The sequence below is a fragment of the Podarcis tiliguerta genome (genome assembly GCF_965153285.1).
Source record: "Podarcis tiliguerta genome assembly, chromosome: 2".
In the NCBI taxonomy this organism is placed as follows: Eukaryota; Metazoa; Chordata; class Lepidosauria; order Squamata; family Lacertidae; genus Podarcis; species Podarcis tiliguerta.
The window spans coordinates 61,098,492-61,123,169 of NC_139535.1; the positions used below are offsets into that span (position 1 = coordinate 61,098,492).

The following is a 24,678-nucleotide window of genomic DNA, read 5'->3' on the forward strand; positions in this document are numbered from 1 at the left end:
TTTGGATGCCTAACCTTTGGCCCTCCAAATGCTGCTGAACCACAGTTCCCATAATCCCTGAGCACTGTCTGTGCTGCTTGGGATGGATGTGGAGGGTCTTGGCTTAGTGAGAATGCTAGTGGCAGTATAGACTAGCTCCCGTTTTGTTAAGACTGTAACCTAGCTAGAGGATTCAAATTCTCCAAGGAACACACATCTTGTATTGCCACCAGATCTGCACCCTTGCTTAAAGGAGAGTCTCTCACAAGTTGCATTGAGTGCTTGCTGTTTTTTTAATTATTATTATTAGGCAGTTTTTCATACACTGGGTGGGTGTGGAAGCAAAAGAGGCTAGGATCGTGGGGCTGATCAGAAAGACTGCATCTCTGCAAAGGTGAGTTGTGGGGCAGCACGAATGCACTAGAAGAGCTGCTCCACTGTCCCTTCGCAGCCTTGGGCTAGGTCCACCCTTTGGGAGCTTTCAGACCCAACCTTCATACTGATGCATCATCTTGTCCCCAGATCCCTCTCTCCTGTCATCCACACTCGGAGGAAGCAGTGCCATCTTTGAGAAACTTCAGTCAGCATAACCTCTCAGCCTGGGAGGGTCTGTTCAGTTTGCTGTGGAAGGGAGGTGGGCTGTGCCTTATCCAGAGCTGTCCAAAATGTGGATCCCATCTGTTAGCAAAAGATCTGCCCATCCCTAACAGGAGCAGTGTGAGTTGGGTTCTTATAGCAAAGGGTTGCAAATAAAGATCTCTGAGACCCGATAGTGATGTGAACCAGAGACAACCAATATGGTGTTTTCTAGATCTTGTTGGGATATGACTCCTATCATTCTTGACCATTAGCCATGCCTGATGGGACTGGTGGAAGTTTTAGTCCCAACAAGCGCTGGAGAGCACCGTGTTGGCTGCCCTGGCGGAAGCACTAGTCTGTGAAAGCTTATGCCACCATAAATTGGCATAATTGAGTTCTATAGATAGAAGTGAGTGTGGTTTGACTTATAAAGCCTGATGGCTAAAGACTGCTGAATATATATTTGCATATAAATATGTTAACAGAGTGGGGAAAGAGGTCCCTCCCATACTTTTAATGTCGTAGTATCAAAACCAAAAGACTACTTTGTATGTTGTAATATACAGTGATACCTTGGTTCTTAAATGCCTTGGTTCTCAAATGCCGAATACCCGGAAGTAAGTGTTCTGGTTTTCAAACAATTTTTGGAAGCCAAACACCCGATGCGGCGTCGGCTATTGTTTCCGGGGCACCTGCACCAATCAGAAGCAGAGCCTTTTCGAACATTTCGGAAGTCAAACAGACTTCTGGAATGGATTAAGTTTGGCGCTTTGTTTTTGCTATTTATTTTGCGTTTTTGTTTTTGAGGCTTTTTTGGTTAATTTGGTTTGTGACTGTGTGGAACCCAGTTCAGCTATTGATTGATTGTGTGACTACGGAAATGGATAAAAGCCCCCCATCCAAACAATGACTAGCATCAGTGCAGGTAAAAAAAAAAATAGATCAGTGGCCTCATTGGATAGTAAAATTCACATTAAATTGCTGTTTTGGGGGTTGTTTTTAAAAGTCTGGAACAGATTAATGCATCTTGCATTACTTTCTATGGGAAAGCGTGCCTTTGGAACAGACTTCCGGAACGGATTAAGTTTGAGAACCAAGGTACCACTGTACTCAGCTTTGATCACAGAATTGTAGAGTTGGAAGGGACCCCAAGGGTGGTCTTCGTCAACCTCCCTGCAATGCTACCAATGTGCTATGGTGGGCTCAAAGTTGGAGTGATGGCAGGGAGAGATCCCACTTACAACATGGTGGGAGCGAAGCCTAGAGAGGGACTGGAAAGCTGAGGCCCACTTTCTCTTCCAAAGTGTGTTTGGAAAAACAGGTCAGTCGAGGAAGGGTTGCAGTCTGATTTTGAATAAACTAGTACATATTTAACAGTATATCTTAACCTTTTGGTTTTGATCAAAGGAAGTTCAGTTTCTTTTTCTCTGATTTGAGGATAAAATGTCTGGTTCTGGATAAAGCAACAGGTCTCCCCACCCCCACTCCTCCCATCTTATTTCTCTACATCTACAGGACCTCTAGCCCATTGACAGGTTCTGCTGCTCTCTTATGTATTTCAGGATGTCGCTCTTCACAGTGCCAATGTTGGTCCTGTGTGCCCACCTCATCACAGGCTTCCCATCCGGACCAACCAAAAACTTCTCAAAGTTCCACTTGATATCGTGGACCTTCAGCGGTTCCCAAAAAAGTTTCTTGGGGTCACCAAAGCTTTCTAAAGGAGGCGGGCAGGAGTTCTACCAGAGAGAGAAAGAAAAGCATTATTTACTTTGCTGTTGTTAGAAATGGAGGCCATTTGAGAGAAGGTGCTTTAAGAAGTATAAAAACAAGCTTTTCGTCATTGCTGTAGTGGTGTAGGGGAGATGTAGGCAACTGTGAACAGGAAGAGAGGAGTCTGAAATGTACTGTATTTTTTGCTCTATAAGACTCACTTTTTCCCTCCTAAAAAGTAAGGGGAAATGTGTGTGCATCTTATGGAGCGAATGCAGGCTGTGCAACTATCCCAGAAGCCAGAAGAGCAAGAGGGATTGCTGCTTTCACTGCGCAGCGATCCCTCTTGCTGTTCTGGCTTCTGAGATTCAGAATATTTTTTTTCTTGTTTTCCTCCTCCAAAAACTAGGTGCGTCTTGTGGTCTAGTGCGTCTTATAGAGCGAAAAATACGGTACTTCCTGACAGTGACTTTTGAGCCGAATAAAGGGCCAAACTACCCTATCCGCAAGTGGATAATGATGCTGCAACCTGTTTTGTTCTTAAATAAATACCATTCAGGAGGGAAGGAGGTGCTTAACCCCTCCTCACCAGCTGCTTTTCTGCTTAAAATTTCTCCCCCTCCCAGCTGCTTTTTTCTCTCTGCCACGTTCCACATAGGTGCTTGCCTATCTAAAAACTTGTAATTTTCTTGGCAGCCTCACCCCTGGCATTTGCTTAAAGAGAACTTACTTTCTTGGGTCCCGAGTTACATTTCCATTAATGGGAGGGCCATGATCTATTTATGGGAGGGACCTGTGTCCATTGGATACCCACACTGGCAGAAGAGGGAGAGAAAGGGAGGCACGTCTCACTGATTTCCCCTTATGGACCCCTGCTCCATCTCTTAAGCTCTTTTATAGGAGACTCCAGTCCTGATTATAAGAACCCTGCTGAATCAGGCCAAAGGCAATTCAGCGTCCTTGTTCTCACAGTGGTGAACCGTTGGAGCAGATTTAGTGGGGGCACAAGGGGAAAGAAATAAATTGCTTAGAAATGCTCCCCTGTCTGTCAGTGAGAGCATCATCGGAGCGTAGTTCTGTTTGCGGAATCCTTGGCTCCAAGCTATTTCCCTTAACATCTTCATGAGCCAGGATGAGAGGTGGTAGAGGTTCAAAGGAGCCGATACAAACCTTCAAGAAGGTGTAGATTCTCTGTTCTTTATCCCCATTCACATCTCCTTTCTGAAAGAGCTGGAAATTTGGGACAAAACCTCCTCCAGGCCTGACGTATCTGGAACAGAAGGAGCAAGTTTAACCAGCTCTTTCATAGAGAGGCTGCAACAAGGAAAAGTCTCGACTTTGTTCAGAGGACAGCCTCCTGGCCCCTGCTCAGAATCTATTAGGCACAGTCCCTGCTGCCCAGCTGTAAATATCCTTTCCATTCCCTGCTCCCACGTAATCACTATTTCCACGGAAGTGTAGGTAAGTTCCCTAGAGATTAAAGAGTCTGTTGCCTGCCCCCACCTTCTTGCAGAAGGAGAAGAAAAGTGAAAGTTAGCAATACATGCATGTGAGTCTGCTCTGGGGTACATGGTAGAGCCACAGGAGAAGGAGATAGTGAGCAACTGTAAGCATTAAAGACAAGAGGCTTTCTAAATTAGCCAGTTGTGCAATGAAGAGTTACCTGGCATAACCATCAAGTCATGCAGTAGGTGTACTCACCTCAGTCCTGGAAGGATTTCTGCGTTGGTGCCAGGTTCTTGTTTTCCAAATTGATTGCATGGGAAACCTAGGACAACCAGTCCATGATTTCGCAGTTCATTCTGTAGTGCATTCAGTTCTGCAACATAATCACCAACAGAGCAAAATCCCAATTCAGACTCTAATTGAATTGCCACAGTCCCTGCATTCCGCTGCAATTTCAGCTACAACCTGTACCCCAAATACCTGCCATTTGAGGATCACACTTCTGATGGTGACAGCTTATGCCACAATAAAAATGGTTACCATTTTAGGTGCCAAAAGAATTAATACAATCAGCTAACCCTCTAGAAGTCACCTGCAGGACTTAGCTCAATAAAATACTTGGCTCAAAGCATACTTATGTGACGGAGCCATCCTGAAGTCAACAAGAGGCAGCGTGGCATCTCTGAACATTGCATTGTGGAGATGAACCTCCAAGAATGGTCCATTTGGTCCACCATGCTGTTCTCACAGTCGCCAACCAGATGCTCGTAGAACTGAGAAAGCAGGACCAATGCACAATAACACTCCCCTCCTGATGCTTCTGGCAGCTAGTATTCAGAAGGCAGTATCGCTGCTGACCATCAAGACAGAACACCGCCATCATGACTAGTAGCTACTGATAGCCTTCTCCTCCATCAATTTGCCCAATCCTCTTTTAAAGCATCCAGGTTGGTGGCAATCGCTGCATAAATTAATGATGCGCTGCCTGGAGGAGTAATTTATCTGTCCTGAATCTCCCAAGGGAAAGGCAAATCTGCCTAAGTGTAGATATGCCTGGGTTGAGCCTCAGAACCTGTGCTTAGGCCAGATCTCATCTGCTGCACGTGACACAATAATAAAGAGGAAAGTAGCACAGAACAGATTATTTCCATCCCTACCAAATAATTTATTTAAAAAAAAAACAAATAATCTTAGCTAGTCTTCATGCTTCTGGGCTTAAGAGACAGGCTTTCTCAGCTTCTGACACTGCTGGAAGTCTAGTGCCTCTTATCGAAAGTATCCACCACTAGGGCATGTGCTGCTAGCTAGGCTTCTCTTCCTAGCTGAGAATCTTACCAAGGTACTGCATTGTGAGTCCTCAGTAGGTGGCCACATTGACAAAGAGGACCATCCTCCCCGAGTACTGCTGGAAAGGGATGTACTCATCACCGTTTATGGTGAGAGCCCCATAGTCGTAGATTGTTCCTGCTTTCGTGTTGTAGCAGTCCACCTGGAGGGAAACAAGAGAGACTCTACCTGAAGAAGGATAAGGAGGTGAAAGAAGATACTCTGGAATGCAGATCTGCACCAGGGCTTTTCTAAGAGCTGCTTTGACAGCTCATATACATTTCCACAAGTGTACCCGGATGCCCATACCATGGAAGGAGATCGGACCACAACAGAGGAGGGGGACCTCAGGCCAAATGTTCCATGCAGGTCTTTTTACCTAGCCTTCGGGACTCTACTGGTCTTGCTTTGCCTTATCCTAGAGTGTTTCTGCCTGGCTAAACTGTGCCCTAGAATTCTGAAAACAACTCTCGATTGCCTGGCTAGAGGGGGATGTGTGAGCATGTGCAGAATGCAGCCTACTGTGCAAAGATTATATTGGTTGTCCCTCCCACTTTGGGCTCTTGCCCTTCTCTCCTCTGGCATGTGACCTCTGGCAAATTGCCCAGAAGAGAATGCAGCCTGAAGTGGCCAAAGATTCCCTACCTCTAGAGTAGTATGAGAACCAGTCATCCCACACAGTCTAAATGGGTGGCAGTGAGCTCTTCAGTGACTTCCAGCTTAGCTCTACAATACAAAATACTGCAGGGCTGACAACAGCACCTCTGTCTGCAGGGACTCGGGAACATCAGGGCTGGCCCAGATTTCCCCTGTGCATGGAAGAGAGTCTGCCTGTGTCTGCCCCTTCCCAAGCTCAGCGAATGCACAATGGCTCGGGTGCAAATGCCCAGTGTGTCTGATGTAGTGATAAGAGAAGCCATCCCTGCTGAACTCCCCCCTTCTTCAGAGCTGGCAAAAAGGCACAGGAGCATCTTCCAAGCAGAGGTGTTGACAAACCTATGAATGTATTTAGAGGAAGCGTATAATGAAAGATGAAATAAATACAGTAGGGTGGGCTCACCCTTCTGGTGCTGGGTGCTGAAAATATATTCCATCCTCAGTGGTGAAGAAGGGAAGAGCTAAAGTTTAGTGGTAAAACACCTGTTTTGCAGGTCCTGGGCTCATTTCCTGGCATCTCTGAGTAGGGCTGGGTAAAATCCTGGGCTGAAACTCTCGAGAGCTGTGCTGCCAGTCATACATGCCAACTTCCTGGGGCCCTGGGTGCCCAAGCACCCACAAAAGTTCCCATGAAGGGGCCAGTCACCCACAAATTTCAGTGCCAGGGCCAGGCACACTGCATGACAGCCACGGCTCTGGGCACCCAAGCTGGCACTCCTGCCAGTCAATACTGGTCTGGACCGATATAAAGCAACGTCCTATGGCAGAGCAGTTTATAATTGGTGACTGAAGAACTGCCCCCACCACTTAGCTCTTGATGGTCACCTAGAAACACATGGTTACTAGGCTCTGATCGGTACACTTCATCATTTGCTCTGAACTTCTGGTTCACTGCAGGAGAGAGGAAATCTATTTGCGTCAGAAGCCACAGATCAGCCACTGCTAAAGCTGTTTTGCTTTTCCAGTTTGCAGGGACAGCTGCTGGATGATAGAGACGGGTCCCCTTTACTGTAAGCCAACCCAGATTTGTTCCTGTTCGAAGTTTTGTTCCAAGTCAAATCCCGGATTACAGCCGTGGGATAGGAAGGGGAATGTTAACCGTGGAGGGGGATTAACACCTGTGTACGTCTTTTGGCTCTAAACAAACCAAAGGCACGTCGCACAAAAAATACGAAGACACAGAACAAGAGGAGTCAGTTTCTGAGACCAGTTATTAAGTAGCGGTAGAAGGCACAAGGGTAAAAATAGGACTGACCAGCGAACCCACAAAAGATGGACAAACATTTCAACCGTTGTAAACAGCTGAAATACAGACCACAGGAATGAAAAGCTTGGAGAAGCACTGTCATTTCCTTGGCTTTTAAAGATAGCCTTGAGAGGGCAGGGGTATATGTAAGCATTTCGCAAGCTGTTTCTCCATCAAATGCTGTGGATTTCAACTCCCATCAGTCAGCACAGTAAATTGCTGTACAGTGGTACCTTGGGTTACATACGCTTCAGGTTACATACGCTTCAGGTTACAGACTCCGCTAACCCAGAAATAGTACCTCGGGTTAAGAACTTTGCTTCAGGGTGAGAACAGAAATCGTGCTCTGGTGGCGCGGCGGCAGCGGGAGGCCCCATTAGCTAAAGTGGTGCTTCAGGTTAAGAAGAGTTTCAGGTTAAGAATGGACCTCCCGAACGAATTAAGTACTTAACCCGAGGTACCACTGTAATGGGGACAGGACAGGAACAGTCTACTTAGGCTAGATGTGTTTGTGACTGGGAGCAACAGGTTTGGAAGCCCTTCTCTTTCCTTCCCATAATAAAAGTGACGACGTCTTTGTGCCTCTGCAGCACCATCCAATGTGTTTGCTCTGCCGGAAGCCCCACTGAATCCAATGCAGCCTGTCTCCTAGCAAGTATGCCTGGCATGTGCCCCAATAGGCATCTTGTACAGCAGGCATGAGGCAACTTTGGCCCTGCAGTTGCTGATGGACTGCAACTTCCATTGGCCTTGATACTGGCCTCGCTGGCCGGGGTTGATGGGAGATGTAGTCCAGCAACATCTGGAGGGCCAAAGTCTCCCCACCCCGCCTCACAGCTGCTGTTCTGGAGAGAAATGGAAACATATAATCATGGAAGGGACCCCGAGGGTCATCTAGTCCAACCCCCTGCAATGCTGGAATATTTTGCTTACGGGGCTTGAACCTACAACCTTGAGATTAAGAGTCTCGTGCTCTACCAGCTGAGCTAGGAATGGCGATTTAATATTTTCACTTGTTTTTGCACTTAGGTAATGCTTCCCCTCCATCTTTCTGTGACCCATACAAGTTGGTCTTGTGCATCGGTGCAGGTATGAGCAGAAACTGCTTTAAATGGACCAGCAACAAAGTGGCTATTGTGCTTCCCTTTTTTAGGCAGATTATATGTGGCTTTCTTATTCATAATGAGATGTCACTGAGGTTTCCCTCACATCTCTGCCACACTATCTGCCTGTACAGATAGCCCTGGGAGTAAACAAGTCACATGGGACCTATCCTATCTTGCTAACCTTGTTCTTTGGACTGATGACATTGGTGCACGAGTCGCATCCATCTCCTGTGCTTTAGACAGCAGCTCCCCCTTTCCCTGCTCGAGATTAAAGTTCCGTGCTACAGAGGATCCACCTGACCTGCGGCACTATATCTCCGGGTTCCTCTCCTGCCCTAGGAGGGATTCAGATATCAGTTAGGAGATAGGGGGTGAGATTCGCATTGGGTCCTTTGCAACCATAGTATCATTTATCATCACAGCTATCCTGTGAGGTTGATCTTCTGAGGTTCACAATAAGACAAATGGGAATTTATAGCATTCCTGGCAAGAACCTAAGGATGTAAGAAGGACCCTGCTGGATTGGACAAAGGACCATGGCTCTGTGGCAGAACACCTGCTATACCATGAAGAAGGTCTCTGGTTCAATCCCTGGCATCTCCAGGTAGAATAAAATAATTTTATTATTTGTACCCCACCCATCTGACCAGGTTGGGAATACACACACACACACAACCGCATTTGAAATTCTGGAGATCTGCTGCCAGTCAGAGTAGACAATGCTGAACTAGACGGACCAGTGGTCAAACTCAGTATAAGGCAGGCCCCTAGGTTTATGTTCCTCTGGCCCATCTAGTCCAGCATTCTGTTTTCGTGGTGGGCAGCCTGCTGCCTTTGGGAATGCCACAATTGGAACGTGAACCTCCATAGCACTCTCCTGTTCATGTCCCTCAGCAACTGGCATTCAGACACATGCTGCCTCTGATACTGGACATCAGATATAGCCGTCGTAACTAGTAGTCTCTGATAGGGTCAGCCTCCGTGGAGGTGTCTTATCGCGTAAAGCGCTTGCCCAGCAGCATCCATGTCAAAATTCACAAGATCACACTGATATAATCATCCTGGAAAACGTGAAATTTCTGTTCAGAAACTAGCTGAGCAAGACAGAGAAACAGTCTGCCAGCTCCCATGCCTGGGAAGAAGGGGGACAGCGCAGGGACAGGCTGATCATAAAATGCGCTCCATTCCTTTCACCACTTGATAAGAAGCAGCGAGTTTACACGGCTAAAAGAAGCACTCCCTTTGTCCTCTGACAATGCCCACAACAATATAGGCTCAAATACATACCCTGATCTAGAGACACAGTTTCAAAGGCATTGGGGGAGAGGAGTTGAATATAAACTGGGATCTGCCATTCTGCTCATAATTTTGTGGTATGGAATCTCTGGTCCCTACGCAGGCCAGATCAGGTTGGTTCCCACTGGCTGCAGATTCATAAGGGGTGCTTGATTGTGCAGAGAGTATTATGTTATATAAATCACTAGGCAGCTGCTGCTTGCCCTCACCAAACCCTGCTGTCCGATACTGCATGGTTTCAAACCAGAATACAAGAGCTGTCAGATCCCAGGTTATCTTCCTGTTTGAGCACCCACTGAATGGTACTGCAATATCTTACCTTCTGTTGTTCCTGTCCCAGATTTGGCTGAATTAAGCCAGCTAAGAGCAAGGGCAAAATCCACGTGTCCTTATGTCTGCCCCTCATGGTTGTGGCAGCCACGGGGACAATGGGGGTAAGCACCCTCCCTTTGCCTCCCCAGAGGGCTACTGCTTGCCGCAGGTGTCTCTCTGTCTCCGCCACTCAAACACGTTAGCACCTTCCAGCAAAAATGCTGCGATAAATAGGGTGAAGCAGAACGCTTCTGGCCAATCCTGGAACAGCAAGGACTTGTGGGCTGCTCCTGCAAATATTAACCGTGTAGGCTCTGCACTCGAGAATTCCTCACAGATTGGTGTGCCATGTGCTGTCTTAGGGGTGAGGTCACGTAAAATCCATCTTAGAGAGAATGTCAGTGACCAGAATTTGGACTAGAGAGAAGATTCAAGAATATAACAAGTCCCCTGTTATCTGCTGGGAATTGTAGCTCTGTGACACACAAACCGCAGCTCCCGGGATGATTTGAGACGCACATAAATAAAGCTCTTAGGCTAAAATTCTATATCCACTTATCTGGAAGTAGCCTTGAACTCAGTAGAATTTACTTATGAGTAGGTATGCACAGGCCAGTTAATATCTCTTTATGTTCTTTTCTGCATTTAATTTCATTCTGCCTGACCTCCCTGCTCATAATTCATCTAATGATTTTGAAGATTTTGTACACTGTTCTCTTCCTAATGTTGCTATGTGCAATATGATTGATTCAAAATGGTATGAATGAAGATGAATGAATAGATTTTGTGGATCGCTGTGAGCTCCTTGCAAAGGTTACCAAATAGAAAAACCTGTGGATGACTATCTTAAATAAACATGAACTTAAAAGTGTGAGATGTGAAAGCAACATTTCTTGGAAGAAGACAGGGCAGTTGTGCCCATTTGCCTAGAAGCAGCCTGAGGTGGGACTGGAACACGATGGAAAAGGCCTTGCAATCTTGGTAAAGCTCAGTTGGTTAGAGCTTGGTGCTGATAATGCCAAGGTTGCAGGTTCGATCCCCATATGGGACAGCTGCATATTCCTGCATTGCATGGGGCTGGACTCGATGATCTTCAGGGTCCCTTCCAACTCTGCAATTCTATGACTCTATGAATTGAAAGCAGTCTCTACAGCTGACACGTCAGTCTAAAAGACTGAGCAGAGAGTATAGGAACCTGGGCTTGGGAGCGTGCAGGCAGCCAATGTTACTGGAATAGAATTGGTGTGATATGATCTTTTCACCTCCGTCCTGCCACCAGCTGGGCAGCCAAGTTCCACACTAATTGAAGCTTGACATAATAGTCCAGTCTTGAAAATCCAGCTCAGATTACTGCAGCCAAGATATCCCTGTTCAAATAATTAATATGCTCGGATTACATAGTAGTTGGGCCACCCAGCAACATAAGCTGGCTGAAGGCACACTGTTCTACTGAGGCAACCTTTACCTTAAGCAATGTGAATGGCTTACCCTCTAGCAGTCCCTGTAGGGCTGGGGCAACCCCAGAATAATGTCTAAAGCAGTCACAGCTTCTGTCTTGATCCTGGGGCGCCCCAATTTCTCCTGGCCAGCAGATGGGGGCTGCGAAAGCAACTTCTGGGGTGACAGCAGCATTAGGAAGGAGGCATGAGGGCTCCTTCTCAAAGCCTACTTAGCATTTACTAGGCTTTTGGAAGAAATGGCAGCCTGCTATTTCTCTCTCTCTCTCTCTCTCTCGCACACACACACACACACACACTGCACAGGAAAAGCGAAACCTTAACCTGTGGTGGCATATTATCAATATCAGTGCTTTTTTTCTGGGGGCGGGGAGACGCAGGGGGGACGCATACTCCTAAACATTTTGTGAATCTAAGTTTGGCCTCATTGAGGGGTAGTATTTCAATATGAGTAGGAAAATGAGAATACCCCTAAACATTTTTTAAAGGGAAAAAGCACTGATCAGTATGGTGTGTTTCATTGTTTTTTGTCCCCCCACCTATATTATTAGTCAGAAAAATACAGATATTGCCTTGGCCTGTGGATCAGTGGAAGAGAGGTGGATTGCAGAGTAAATGGACACAGCAGATGGACTAGATTTCAGCAAAGTGTAATTTGGTGGGGCAACTCAACCAGTAGCTTTTGATAAGAGAATATCATATCAAAAGGTTATAAGTTTGCTGTGTTGGGGCTTAACCTTTAAAGTCCTGAACACAAACTTGGCATCCAAATACATAAGGAGTGCCTCTTTCCAGACCCCTTTCCTCTTGACTTAAGGTGTTGTCAAGTGTTTCCATGGGTTGTGGTGGTGCATTTTTAGTAGAATGGAAGGAGAAACTGGTGATAGTAGTCTGGTGACGGAGAGGGAGATACACAATTCCACATCGGATGCTTTGTTCTCTTGAATAGAGAGGGGGCAATTCTGAGCTTGCCAACTTTGGTGGTGAACTTGAGACGTCATGTGTGCATCTTAAATCCTGCATACAATTGCATAATGTACATACCGCTCAACCGTCCTGGTTTAAGCGAGACATCCCGGAATTACAGAAGCCATCTGATTGGATCCTAGAATGTCCCGTTTTTTGGTCCAGCACTCTGGCATGAGTCACCTGGCTTGTGCCAGAGACCAGGACAAAAAGGAGCCCGTTTTTTTGTCTCAATTTCTGGTGCAAGTCAGCTGGCTCTTTCAAAAGCTTGGGACCAAAAAGACTAGCAACCTGATTTGCCTCATCTGGATGCTGGAGGGTATGAATGTGTTCCATGGTGTGCCAAGTGGTGGTGTGTGTGTGGTCTCCATAAGAATTTTTCAAGTTTCCAAATACAGTGGTACCTCGGGTTAAGAACTTAATTCGTTCTGGAGGTCCATTCTTAACCTGAGACTGTTCTTAACCTGAAGCACCACTTTAGTTAATGGGGCCTCCTGCTGCTGTTGCAGCACAATTTCTGTTCTCATCCTGAAGCAAAGTTCTTAACCCGAGGTACTATTTCTGGATTAGCGGAGTCTGTAACCTGAAGCATATGTAACCTGAAGCGTATGTAACCCGAGGTACCACTGTATGCCAAAATTTCAGATTAATTCATCACAGATTGCCACTGATCACAGCTAGTTAACAGGTGTTGAAAATTGACACAGTGATCCTTTTTATTCCAATTTTCAACAGGCATATCATATATTTCTTTCCACCTTTTGTGAAAACTACCTTCAAGCTGTGTTTTTCAAGGAAGGCAATCGTGCCTTAGTTTGGTGGAGTTCTGAGCAGCGATTCAGATGCTCTTCAGGTTTTCACACCCAATTGAAGTCAACTAACAGTGACAGCATATACATAGATCAAATGGTGAAGCAAGAATTTTGATAAGGTCCACAATGTTAGCAGAGAACCACCTTGTAGATGCTGTGAGCAATGCTGAAATATAACCATGTTGTGCAGAGCCTCAATGAATTTGAAGACATGCAAAACTCATTTAGGCTAATGGGGCCTAATTCTAGATTTATCTTCATCCTCCCCACCCCCCACCCCCCTCTGAGTTCTTTGCAAGCAACACTAAGACTAAGGAGGAGGAGGACGAACCTGATTGGCTGTACCACCCCCTGAACTGGTTGTAAATAAAAAGTCAGGCAGATGGGGCTTGCTGGGGGCAGACTGAGGTGGTCAGGGCAGGGCCCCATTTGCAGGAAAGGGTTAGCCTCCCCTGCTCTCTATGCAGATGTTTTCTAGATCAGTGACACAGGCACTGTGGAGCCAGAGAGCATTTCAGGAACAAAGTGTACCTTTCAAAGGGTTCATAGTTTAATCCTACTGTAGTCCTGCCAAATCTTTTCAGCAAATTGATTAATGATTTTCAGGTCAAACAGCCTGCCTATTTATGAGACTTCACCCATTCCCTGCTTTGTCTTTGAGTCATCTTCATCTCAAGAATATCAGTTTTTAATTGAGGTTTCTCAAGCAATCGCCTTGGCTATTACAAAAAGATAAGCATATGCTAGAGCTGAACTACTGAAATCAAAATTTTCTCCTGAGAAAACCATCTTCTCAAGATATATATTTTATTTTAGTAGTTCTTCTAGTTAGGTAACGTGAAAAATGTCAACTGAGAGCCAAGGAAGTTTAAAAATTACAGAACCAGGGGAGAAATATAAAAATCTGCTGGAAAGGAAAACACCTTTATGGCTATCTCCTTTATGGCTATTACAATTAAGAGAATCAATATGGATAGACAGTGAGCAACTAACAGGGAATTGCTGCACTTTACAGAGGGGGAACCTAAACTGAAATCAATGGAAAGTGTAAGGAGCTATGTTATGGACTGGTTACAATATCATCAGTTACATGAGACGTTTAAAATAGACAGGAAAAATGGTACTTCGGACCAAAGTTCTCAATTCAAAAAAGAACTAACTTCTACAAAACAAAAAAAACCTTTATCTAAAATGTACATTCTGTTATTAGATTGGAAAACAAAGATGAGCTTGTCAAAACTTCTATGGCACATAGGGCAATAGATATAGGACATAATATAGATTTTAATCTCTGGGGAAAAACTTAGGAAAAGCTATATGAAATTTACAGCATGTTATTATTTAAAGGATAATAACTTCTACCCACAGGAAGGAGTTTTTTTGCAAAATCTCTCCACAGTTAAAACCCCGCCCAAGGCGGCGTACAGCAGGAAAGGATTTGTGTAATTTCAAAAGTATAGCAAAAGCAGGCCTAAGCAAGAAATAAAAATGCACCAGAACATACGGTACATGACAAAATTAAATCACCCACACATAAGTCATAATGAGATCTAAAAATAAAGATACAAAACAACCAAGAGCAATAAAAACAAAATCAATGTCTCCATGGTGGACATCAGAAAAAAGTACTGGGTATGCTAGTGTCTTAGGGACGCGGGTGGCGCTGTGGGTAAAAGCCTCAGTGCCTAGGGCTTGCCGATCGAAAGGTCGGCGGTTCGAATCCCCGCGGCGGGGTGCGCTCCCGCTGTTCGGTCCCAGCGCCTGCCAACCTAGCAGTTCGAAAGCAGCCCCAGGGGCAAGTAGATAAATAGGGACCGCTTATTAGCGGGAAGGTAAACGGCGTTTCCGTGTGCGGCTCTGGCTCGCCAGAGCAGCGATGTCACGCTGGCCACGTGACCCGGAAGTGTCTTCGGACAGCGCTGGCCCCTGGCCTCTTTGAGTGAGATGGGCGCACAACCCTAGAGTCTGTCAAGACTGGCCCGTACGGGCAGGGGTACCTTTACCTTTTTATGCTAGTGTCTTAAATTTATCATGCAGATGGGGCCTCTGACTGTCCTTGGCTCTGGCTCCACCTATTGTTGGCCTCCCTGCCTTCCACTATACGAGTTTGAATGGGCAGGCACCAGCTACCACTAGCAGAGAGGCAGCAGACAGTCAGAGGGGCAGAACTTCTTGCTCTATATATGGCAACCTGAGCATTTTTAGGCAAGGCTTAGGCAGGGACGGAGGGAGGGAGGGAGGGGCTGCTTATATCCAATTAGACATATACATAATCTTCTTCTTTGGTGATCACTTGTACTGAGTAAGATTGTCTTCCATAAACACGGTTTTAACAATGAGTCTGTAAGTGACTGTGGAGGCCAATTCTGGATCCACACTCCTTCCACAGTGGGGACATTGGTTCCTGGGTGGGAGTTGATCACAGTGTGGATTTGCCAAGCGTGCCTTCCTCTTAGCATGTTTCTCCCTTACGTCCTGAGTGTGTCTTCAAAGGCCATGACACCTTTAGTAAAGGCTGTTCCCCAACTGGAGCGCTTGCAGGCCAGTGTTTCCCAGTTGTCGGTGTTTATACTACATTTTTAAAGATTTGCCTTGAGACAGTTTTTAAACCTCTTTTGTTGACCACCAGCATTGTGCTTTCCATTTTTAAGTTCGGAATAGAGTAGTTGCTTTGGAAGACGATCATCAGGCATCCGCACAACATGACCAGTCCAACGAAGTTGATGTTGAAGAATCATTGCTTCAACACTGGAGATCTTTGCTTCATCCAGTACACTGATATTAGTTCGCCAGTCTTCCCAAGTGATGTGTAAGATTTTTCGGAGACACCGTTGATGGAATCTTTCGAGAAGTTGGAGATGGCGTTTGTAAGTGGTCTGTGTTTCACAAGCGTACAGTAAGGTTGGTAGTACAATAGCTTTGTAAACAAACATTTTGGTTTCCCAGCGAATATCCTGGTCCTCAAACACTCTGCACTTCAATCAGGAGAAAGCCACACTCACAGAGCTCAGGCGATGCTGGATTTCGGCATCAGTGTGGAAAGATAACTGCCTAGGTAGAAGAAGTGATCAACATTTTCCAATTTTAGGCAAGGCTTAGGCAGGGAGAGAGGGAGGGGCTGCTTATATCCAATTAGATATATAGATAATACAGCATAGCAGTTTAGATTATTAGGGCTTCTCTGTGCTCTGTTGATGAAAAAGATCACTTTCCATTTTTCAATAGTATTTAATCACTGCTGCATTCCCCTGAGGACTGGCTGCTTTGTGAGAAATGTTCATCAGAAACAAATTAGAAGTCTGTTTCGTCGGCCAGTCGTGCATGTGGGTGTATATACTCTTTGTATATACAGTACATTGTTTCCCAGTTTTATCCAATTATTGTCTTATGGAGAACTGTCGTGATAGTTCCATTGGCATGGGAATCTGTTCCTTCTACACAGGGGGTTCATATGGGTGAACAGGCCCTCATAGGGATGCAGGTGGCGCTGTGGTCTAATCCACTGAGCCTCTTGGGCTTGCCGATCAGAAGGTTGGCGGTTCTAATCCCCACGATGGAGTGAGCTCCTGTTGCTCGGTCTCAGCTCCTGCCAACCTAGCAGTTCAAAAGCACAACAGTGCAAGTAGATAAATGGGTACCACTCCGGCTGGAAGGTAAACTGCATTTCCGTGCGCTCTGGTTTTCATCACTGTGTCCTGTTGCAGCAGCAGCAATTTAGTCATGCTGGCCACATGACCTGGAAAGCTGTCTGTGGACAAACGCTGGCTCCCTCGGCCTGAAAGCGAGAAGAGCGCCGCAACCCCATAGTCGCCTTTGACTGGACTTAACCGTCCTGGGGTCCTTTACCTTTTTTTAACCTTAATATGGAATACCTTGTAAATTAAGGAATATGAACCACTGCAACCACACTCAATAACAAAAGCCACCCAGAAATAGATCGGATGTGATTCCGGATAACTCAAGAATAGTTGCACTGTAGCCAAGGGCTTTGGATGCTCAGGACATAATAATATAATAATAATTTATTATTTATACCCCACCCATCTGGCTGGGTTTCCCCAGCCACTCTGGGCGGCTTCCAACAGAATATTAAAATACAATAGTCTATTAAACATTAAAAGCTTCCCTAAACAGGGCTGCCTTGAAATGTCTTCTAAAAGTCTTGCTTTCAGTCTACTTGGAAGTTGACAAACATTTGTGAAGGAAGAAGAAGGCGTGTAGATCTGTCTTTGCAGTAATGTGAATTAGGAAGGAACAGAAGTAGGCCTTGATCACAACGATGCTTTGTGAGAGGGATGTTAATCTGGAGCCTGGTCAAGGCTTTGTAGGGAATTAAGAAGGAAGGCTGTTCCTCCTTTCCCATTTGGACTAATCTTTCTCTGGTTGCATAGTGAGGGAGATTAAACTAATGTCCTGTTTTGATGAAACGCACTACTATCTAGGTTGTTGTCCTATGTGCATCAGGAGATTAGTATTAAAAACAACGAAGAGATTTATTCTAGTTATCTCTCTTGTTATCAGCTAGCAAGCCCCACTCCCTGATCCACTTTGCATGCAAAGACAAGCACATTAATCTGAATTTTCATTCTAAGCATCCAGTGAGCCTGGCTAAATTCCACTAAATCCAATAAAAATCCCATTTTCTGGGGTTCTGGAATAAAACTCTAGGAACAAATCTTTAGTTATCTGAAGGAACAATCTATTCGAAGGCAGAGTCATGGTGGGTAGACAGTAGGTGAAGAACAAATTTAAAATATGCAGTTAACATTTCAATTAAAAGCAGCAAAAAAGCAACCCCCCACCCCACTGTTTTTACCAGCAATGTTGAGAGCAAGGACAAATTAAATATGCAGAGAGCTTTACAGATTTCAGATATGCTAACATGTAAACAGAAATTAGAACTCATATCTGCAGGGTTGGTAAATATCTTCACTTCTGGAAAAGTTAGCAACACGATGAACATAACCTGCAAAACGTACTGGATTCTGCAGGTAGGTTTGTAAGAGTCATACATTCATTCTAAAGCTATGGATGTGCCCTTTTTAAAAGGTAGCATAAAAGGCCTTTCTCCAGCATTTGTCTTTCAATTATGGGTTTTGTGCCAAAGCACATAGAGCAATTAGCACTATCATGTTCTCTCCATATGGATTATAGACAAGTAAGACAAGTTAGCCCACACAATTATTTAGCGTGAAACCGAAAACTCCATTTGCATTAACTTCCAGCAAGTTTTAAGCTACTCAGATAGAAATGTGATATACTGTACTGTTGTGTGATGTGCGTGACGAACCAGGCTCTAAGTGGCTTTGCTAGGTGAACTGTTGTGATAACAAAAGCAAGCTGGCATCCCAGAATATGTAATCTCTCAAAGGAGAGTTTAATCTGCTGAACAGCACCTGGTATAAGATTCTAGCTGTGTTCTTGGCAGCTACCATATATGCTGGCAGTAGTAAGCTCTATTTTATAAGTGGGCTTGCTCCTATAACCTTTTCTTCCCCAATAACTCCTGTTGAGAAAGAAGGATTATAGGAGGTGTGCTTTGCTGGCAGGAGGGCTGGCCCTGCCATTAGACACAGTGAGGCAATCGGCTCAGGTGGCAGATACTGAGGGCTGTGGTGGGAGATCCCCTGGCTATTGCTCTGAAGCTTCCTGCCCATTCTCCTCTGTTTGATATCAGAGCTGTGTCGGTCACACTGCCAGTCATGCAGACCCTCCAAGGTGGAATCTGCACCCATATAAAAAAATGCTGTGAAAAAGCATTTTGAATTTATTTATTTTTTTGAAAAATACATTGAATTTGGCATAGCTCGCTATCACCATCTAGTGTCGCATTTGCACTTTACAACACATTTAAAATGTTTTATTTGCAGCTGTGTATCTGTCCCTATTTTCCAGGGACAGTCCCGGATTTACAGAAGCTGTTCCAGTTTCTGATTTTATCCCAGAATGTCTCGCTTTTCCTTAGAATATCTCTATTTTCATTGGAGAAATGCTGGAGGGTGTGGTAAGACACCCCTATTTTCATTGGAGGGTGTGGAGTTATTCAACCCCTGAGCCAAGAAGATAAATAACTATACAACCTTTATACAACATCTGGAGACAGCCCTGTATAGGGAAGGTTTTAAATGTTTCATGTTCTATTATGTTATATAAAAACATAATTGGAAGCCACCTATTATGGAATAGGACATCCCTATTTTCATCAGAGAAATGTTGGAGGATATGGCACAACTAGCCTGCTGCCTTCAGGTGCAATGGAGGGCTGATCAATGGTCAGCCCAGTCAGCTTCTGTACAGGAATATATATATTTATGAAAAAAGTTCAATTCCTATCTGTACTGTGGAAGTTTGGAAGACAGAGTAACGTAGAATGCTTACCTTATACCAAGCCAAGGCACCAGTTCATCTTGCTCAGAACTGTCTACACCAACTGGCAGCACCTCTCCACCATTTCAGAGCAGGGTCTCTCCCATCCCTGCCTGGAGATGCTGGGCAAAACAGATGCTTTGCCACTGAGCCACAGTTCTTCTTTTTGCTAGAAAGAGATGGGGCTGGTCTGTAGTCTTTGCGGCCTGAGCCTGCAGAGCACAGTAGTTCATCTTGAGTCTTTGGCAGGATCTATACTCACTCTTATGGGACGCGGGTGGCGCTGTGGGTTAAACCACAAAGCCTAGGACTTGCCAATCAGAAGGTTGGCAGTTCGAATCCCCGTGACGGGGTGAGCTCCCGTTGCTCGGTCCCAGCTCCTGCCAACCTAGCAGTTTGAAAGCACGTCAAAGTGCAAGTAGATAAATAGGTACCGCTCCAGCGGGAAGGTAAACGGCATTTTTGTGCGCTGCTCTGGTTCGCCAGAGGTGGCTTAGTCATGCTGGCTACATGACCCGGAAGCTGTACGCTGGCTCCCTCAGCCAATAAAGCGAGATAAGCGCCGCAACCACAGAGTCAGTCACGAATGGACCTAATGGTCAGGTGTCCCTTTACCTTTACTTTTATACCCACTATTTAAGAGTTCTTGCAACAATATTTTTTAATATTGTTCTAAAATGACAAGACATTTCCTTTTCTACAATGTCTACTCACTTATTTGATGGGGAGAGCTCTGCATCGCCCTCTGGTGTCTCATTTTAATAACGTAATACTAACTATTTACAGTAGAGCTATTTGAAGCTGAGGCTCCAGTGCTTTGGCCACCTCATGAGAAGCGAAGACTCCCTGGAATAGACCCTGATGTTGGGAAAGATTGAGGGCACAAGGAGAAGAGAAGAAGAAGAGTTTGGATTTGATATCCCACTTTATCACTACCCTAAGGAGTCTCAAAGCGGCTAACATTCTCCTTTACCTTCCTCCCCCACAACAAACACTCTGTGAGGTGAGAGGGGCTGAGAGACTTCAGAGAAGTGTGACTAGTCCAAGGTCACCCAGCAGCTGCATGTGGAGGAGCGGAGACGTGAACCCGGTTCCCCAGATTATGAGACTACCGCTCTGAACCACTACACCACACTGGCTCTCAAGGGGACGACAGAGGACGAGATGGTTGGACAGTGTTCTCGAAGCGACTAACATGAGTCTGACCAAACTGTGGGAGGCAGTGGAAGACAGGAGTGCCTGGCGTGCTCTGGTCCATGGGACACGACGAAGAGTCAGACATGACTATGCTTTTTCACTCCAGATTTTTACAGTCCCATAGAACCAAGTAAAGAATATCCTTTACTTCAAATAGTAGAACTCCAAAATTGCACTTATTTTTGACTAAAGCGCTGGAGGCAGAATGGCTGAGCACTCTAAGGGAACAGGAAACACCCAAACTTTCCTAAAATGGTGAAGCAAGCAGCATTGTACAGACTGGTTTTATAACACAGCACATTGTACACATCAGCTATCTGTGTAAACTTTGTACATTTCAGGGAGTTTTCTTTTTCAGGCAGAGGTTGGCCAGGTTTTGATGACATCAACTCGTCATTCCCAAATCCTAACAAATCTATGTTGTCTCGGTTGCTGAATTTCCTGACGCTGGCAGAGAAAAGATCAGTGACCAGCCTCGACGACAAACACACAATCAGCCAAAGTGTCTATACACAGAGAGTAGATGAAGACGGTTTACAGGAAACATTTTTCGAGTCATGTGGGAAAGAGATGACAAAGCAGATTCTGAACTGTTTAATGATAAACCAGAATGCAATCCAGAGGAGGGGGGAAAGGAAGGTTGCTAATATAAAAGGGACTGTCCCATTTTGCAAGGTAGCGTGGGGAATTTTGCAAGCAAATAAACTTAGGTAAAAACCCCTTCGTTTATTTATTTAAATATGTCAGCAGGGTTAATACAGAGGGGAAAAACAGCATTCAAGATCCTCCGCCCTCTCAGACGTCCCCAAAACTGCTCCTCTTCTGCCCTCAGCAATAGACTGACCACCAGCACTCCTTCTGAAGTGGAGCTCAGGGCCAGTGGCCAACAGCAGAAGTTGGATTCTATCCTCTTGACTTTAAAAATTAAGTTTAATAGTGCCAATAAAGAGATTGTGCAGTTGCACAAACACTACACTCCATCATATTCAATTTTCTTTTGATGCTTTTGTTATTGAAAGCAACGGGCAATATATACCATTTTTCACTGAGAGCAAAAGCTACTCTCCGAGGGAGGAGAACTGGCGTCAAAGAATTTTATGAAAATAAAAAAGCCCTGCTGGACCAGACCAAGCACCTATCTAGTTCAAAATCCATTCTCCAAAGGCCTATGGGAAGCCCACAAGCAAAGCATACTCTCCCCCCTTGTTATTCCCAACAGCTGGTGCTAGAAGCCACTGACAACCTTGTCCTCCATAAATTTTTAGGGTGGTACTAGGGACAGAAAGAGCATCTAGTGTGATTTTTGGCACCAGGGCAGAAATACCCAGTTCAAAGAGTTCAGCCCATATTGCATAAAGTACTGTCTCTCAAAAGCAGGGGGGGAAAGACACGAACAAATAGACCTTGAGGCATTGGCTGTGTATTACTTAGCAGAACATATGAAAATAGGCTGACCTCTTAGCACAAGCAAAGACAGGAGGGAAAATCCCAGAGGCACCAGCCATTTCACATGGGAGAGAATGAGTAAGATCCTACACTTCTGCCTATAACTAACTGCCAGCAAAACCTAGAGTTTACTTCAGCTAGGGCTGGATGGATATGCCAATTTCTGTCCTCTCAGTTTCTTATTTTTCCAATCTTATATTCAGTTCCTCACATTTCTGCAGAAAACTGCAGGTTTTGTTTTTAAAAGAACCATGAAAATTCATCAGCATTTTAGTGCCAATTTCTCCTAATCTGTCTGTCTTCTCCTTCTTCTTCTTCTTCTTCTTCTTCTTCTTCTTCTTCTTCTTCTTTGACAAACACTCGTGGCCAAGTAAGATTGTCTTCCATAAACACGGTTTTTAATGTGAGTCCATAAGAAACTGTGGAGGCCAATTCTGGATCCACACATCCTTCCACAGTGGGGACATTGGTTTCTGGGTGGGAGCTGATCACAGTGTGGATTTGCCAAGCATGCCTTCCTCTTAGCACATTTCTCCCTTGCGTCCTGAGTTTGAGTGTCTTCAAAGCCCATGACACCTTTGGTGAAGGCTGTTCTCCAATTGAAGCGCTTGCAGGCAAGTGTTTCCCAATTGTTGGTGTTTATACTACATTTTTAAAGATTTGTCTGTATGCAAATATGTCTGTACTGTATGCAGTTTTGACTAATGTGAACGTTTTGCAAGCAATTTTACCCAATATTTATGTGTTTTTTTAGAACATTGTTTGGAGAACTGCATCACAAGCTTGGGATATAAGGACAGATTTCAAAAGCAGGCTGTGTTTCAGTTCAGTTGTCATATTGTTTCAGAAAGTGTGAATTAGACAGGTTTGCCTTTAAATGTGGACTGAATCAAAATTCTCCCCCAACCCTAACTACATTCTATCTAGTTTGTACTGCCTGCTTGCTCTAGAGCGGGGTTTCCCAAACACTGGTCTCTAGCTGTTTTTGGCCTACAATCCCAATTGGTCCTGCAAGCGAGGGAAAGGCTTCCAATGACAAGCGCAGGGACTGCAGAAGCACACCCATTTTTTATGCTTCTTGGATCATCCAAATGTGATTTGGAGTCTCTTCTTCTTGCATGACATGATTCCCTTTAGTAAATAGTCAGGATTTTGCATTTTGTCCTCTTTTGTTCAAGGTATTATAATCAGAGTGTTGTGTTGTAGAAAATATGCAAATGTGTGCTGACAAGTGATTGTCAGCTGTGTCTGTCAGTCTTAGGCTCCTCAGACTGCACAAGAAGCAAACTGTGTATGTGTGCAAACGCTGTATGTAATTATCTGCACATCCCACTTCTGCCCCAAAAACTACTTCAGTTCATAGAATTTGTCGGTTGCATGAGAATAAAAAGACTTGTAAGATTTGGACTTCAGTAGTGCAAATATTGAACTTCAGTAACACAAATACACACCCTTGTTTGCACTCAGATCCAACACCAGTAGACTTTATTCATTATTTTAGCCACTCCCAATTTTGTTTTTGCGTGTTGTTTTTGGCAATCTCACCAACATCTGCAGACTCCAGAAATATCTGCACAGAGGAATATCTTTGGAGAGATATTTTCAGAACAGGAGCTCAATTTGTTATGGCTGTGTAATTTTTCTGCATATCTGTATACAGTACTCCAAACTTTCAAACAATACTGAAAACGAGTGAGTCAGAACATTAACATATCATCAGCCAAACCCAGAGTGGAGGCAGCTGCTGGTGATATGACACAAACGTTCAGACAAGTACATAACTCATGCTAATCAAGAAACATTTCTGCTGAAAAGATGACTAAAGATAGGCATAAACCATTCTTGATGATGGGGCCCAGGGACTCTCATCTCTTTCTAACATTTGGACAGAAGCTAGATGGAGGCCTTACCACTTAGTCCTTCAGAGAGCATGGAAACAAATTTACTTTTCAGAACAGCTTCTGGCAGTTGACCTTTGAATGAGTTTTTTTCTGCATCTTCTTATGTACAGTTGGGTGTTTGCTTCTTTTAACCATCTGTACCTTAGTGTGATTTGTGGGTTTAATATTTGTTGCATGCTGCTGCCTTGGGTCTTGGAGAGTGGTCACAATATTTTAAAGAAAATAAATAAAAAATGAATAGGAACCCCAATTTTATTATATGCTGTAGAACAACAACAACAACAACAACAACAAATTATTATTATTATTTATACCCCCTCCCCATCTGGCTGGGTTTCCTCAACCACTCTGGGAGGCTCCCAACATGATAAAACACCAGTCATTAAAAACTTCCCTAAACAGGGCTGCCTTCAGATGTGTTCTAAAAGTCAGATAGTTGTTTATTTCCTTGACATCTGATGGGAGGGCATTCTACAGGGCGGGAACCTCACATCTTGCAGTGAGGGAACCGCCAGAAGGCCCTCGGAGCTGGACCTCAGTGTCTGGGCTGAACAATGGAGGTGGAGACACTCCTTCAGGTATCGAGGGCCGAGGCTGTTTAGGGCTTTAAAGGTCAGCACCAACACTTTGAATTGTGCTTGGAAACTTACTGGGAGCCAATGTAGGTATTTCAGGACCGGTGTTATATGGTCTTGTCGGCCACTCCCAGTCACCAGTCTAGCTGCTGCATTCTCCAGTCTAGCTGTCCAGTCTAGTATTCTTCTAGTCAATTACGACAAAAAGACCAAAGGCAAATCCACCCAGTGCTGCCAGTGTGAGGATATCTTCTGTCAAGGTCACTTACGCACAGGGTGCTCCTAGCACGACCCAGTTATT

General features: G+C 44.8%; 1 protein-coding gene across 1 annotated transcript; it reads right to left on the bottom strand.

The window, feature by feature from the left end:
- Positions 1-253: 253 nt before the first annotated feature.
- GPX3 (glutathione peroxidase 3) lies at positions 254-9,875 on the bottom strand. The gene is made up of 5 exons (XM_083424001.1): positions 9,665-9,875; positions 5,050-5,203; positions 3,970-4,087; positions 3,439-3,538; positions 254-2,294 (listed from the first exon to the last, which is right to left on the bottom strand). The coding sequence occupies exons 1-5, from the start codon at positions 9,749-9,751 to the stop codon at positions 2,079-2,081; spliced, it is 675 nt and encodes a 224-aa protein (XP_083280127.1). The 5' UTR covers positions 9,752-9,875; the 3' UTR covers positions 254-2,078.
- Positions 9,876-24,678: the final 14,803 nt, after the last annotated feature.